This window comes from Vespa mandarinia, chromosome 18 (genome assembly GCF_050613455.1).
Source record: "Vespa mandarinia isolate Hongniang chromosome 18, ASM5061345v1, whole genome shotgun sequence".
NCBI lineage: Eukaryota > Metazoa > Arthropoda > Insecta > Hymenoptera > Vespidae > Vespa > Vespa mandarinia.
This window is the reverse complement of record NC_140827.1, coordinates 2,337,501-2,340,000: the sequence shown is the minus strand read 5'-3', so window position 1 is coordinate 2,340,000 and position 2,500 is coordinate 2,337,501. Positions and strand designations below refer to the sequence as shown.

Sequence of the window (2,500 nt, the reverse complement as noted above, 5' to 3'; positions counted from 1 at the left end):
AAAAACAAAATTTTAAATCGATCAATGAAATCGATTTGATCAATAAAATCGATCGATCATCTTCAAGTATAATATAATAGGATAAATCAATTTTTATGGATCTTAGTCGGCGATAAATAACAAATAAATAAATAAATAAATAAATAAATAAATAAATAAAAACAAAATTTTAAATCGATCAATGAAATCGATTTGATCAATAAAATCGATCGATCATCTTCAAGTATAATATAATAGGATAAATCAATTTTATGGATCTTATTCGGCGATAATTAAAAAATAAGTAAATAAATAAATAAATAAAAAAGACAAAAAAGAAAAAAAAAAGAAAAGAGATTAACTCACAAAGAAACATATTCCAAAGAATTGGTTTCCTCTTCCTCGCCAATCGTAGCGAGATTAGATTGCCAATAATAATCACCGTCGTCACTTTCGTCGGTACTTTCATCGTCCTGTACGATCTCTGGATCATCATCGTCTTTTATGACGTGATCTACGCTGTTCTTTCTTAGATCATCGTTAATCTCATCCAATGATCTATAAGTTTCGTCGTCTTCGTTTTCACGATAAATCGTATTATCGTTAATAACAATGGCGTCATTTATTTTCAAAGAAACAGCGTCCTTGAAGGAGTCATCATCATCATCATCATCATCATCATCATCGTTATCATCGCGATCATCATCGTCATCGTCATTGTCATCATCATCATCATCCTCCACTAACTCTTTCTCCATCTTTTTAATCTCTTTTTTCGTAGGATTATCGATGATCGAAGTAACAATATCATTGTTATCATTAAATCGATCATTTTCTAAAACCTTAACAACAGATTCATAATTTCTTACGATATCTTTATTGGGTGATAATGCTCTTGCCTTTCTAATCTCAATAATCTCTAAAACTTTATTAGTACCCTCGTAATGATCATTTAGATCATCGAAATTATATTGTTGATCGGATTCATATGACGAAGAATCGATCGTATTAGAATCAATCGATATCTTAGCCTCGTTAATAACAGAAGAAGAAAGTTCTCTTCTTGGTATAAGTGATGATGATGATGATAATGATGATGATGATGATGATGATGGTGGTGGTGGTGGTGGTAGAGGTGGTGGCGGAGGTGGTGGTCTCTTTCTTCTACCTTTGACATCCTTACGTGGCAATGGTTTTGGCGGCAATACAGGTAAATCATTTTTTCTTAAATCATTATTATCAACGTGATTGATAATAATAGGTTCAAGGTTATTGATCGTTATGGATCGTTGTTGATTAGTCACATTGATCCTATTGACGTGATTTCTCGCTGGTAATGGCGGTGGACTCTTTTCTCTTGGCGTTGGACGTGGCAAATGTTGTTGCTGTTGTTGTTGTTGTTGTTGTTGATGTTCATTGTCTTCCTCTAGATCTACATTATCCTCATTCACCACTTGTTCGACCATATCGGCATCGTCCTTGATTGGTCGAAAATGTGTCGTCGAGTCAGCCGCCAAATCAGCCGCATAAAATAAATCTGGTATAGATTCGTGTCCGTAACTTAATGGGGCATCTTGAAAGCTCAATGGTGGTTGTAAAGCTATGGTTTCTTCTATTAAAACGGTATTCGGTGCTACAACAGCTGTTATCCTTTCAACCTCGCCACGTGATTCAACGTGTGTAACTGCTTCGGAACTTGCAAGTCTACGTAATAAATAATCCGGTGGATGACTGGATGATAATTCACGTTCAAATTGTTCGAACGAACATATCATCGTTTGTTGTTTCTGTTGTTGCTGTTGCTGTTGCTGTTGTTGTTGTTGCTGTTGCTGTTGCTGTTGCTCGGATCCTGTCGAAGCCGTAGACGTTGTCGAGATCGTTGATACTCGATCAGAACTCGAAAATCTATCGACTACAGTTGACATAGAGCTACCTGTGTCATCTGACGTACTACCTTGCGTAGAACCACATTGGGATCTGGCGTCTAAATAAACCATAGCTTCCGGTGGTTCCTACGAAATACAAATAATAATTCGTATATTGGATTTATTAAAAAATATTATTATTCCTTCGATCGATTCATATTATCAAATTTTTTTAATAAAAATTTCTATGCAAATTTAATCAAATAATCTTTATTTCATTTTTTCAATTTTGATCATAAGATTTAATGAAATAAAAAGTACAAAAATAGATCAAAAAGAAAAGAAGAAAAAACAAAAGAAAAGAATTCTCTTTTAATTGAATAATATAATCGCAATTAAAAAAAATTTTCGTCGTAATGTTTAGATTGTAATTAAAGAGAGAGAGAGAGAGAGAGAGAGAGAAAGAGAAAAAAAAACAGAAAAAAAACAGAAAAAAAAAAAAATAAAAAAAATCTCGAATCTTAATCGAATTAAATTGATTACAATGTTGCGATTAAAGTTTTTCCTTTGTTTTTTGTTTTTCTTTTTTTGTTTCTTTCTTATTTTGATATCAATCGATCGATCAAATATATTAAACATTGTTACAACCTGTTTCG

The 2,500-nt window shown here is 32.8% G+C and overlaps 1 protein-coding gene across 1 annotated transcript in view; it reads right to left on the bottom strand.

Annotated features, from left to right (window-relative positions):
* bbg (PDZ domain-containing protein big bang) overlaps positions 1–2,500 on the bottom strand; it is a 71,202-nt gene that overhangs the window by 51,327 nt on the left and 17,375 nt on the right. Inside the window, exons 3-4 of the mRNA XM_035874496.2 lie at positions 2,493–2,500; positions 346–1,991 (exon numbers count right to left, since the gene is read on the bottom strand). The exon at positions 2,493–2,500 is cut by the window's right edge and continues 523 nt beyond it. Coding sequence (XP_035730389.2) covers positions 346–1,991; positions 2,493–2,500 — 1,654 coding nt within the window. The remainder of the gene's footprint in view (positions 1–345; positions 1,992–2,492) is intronic.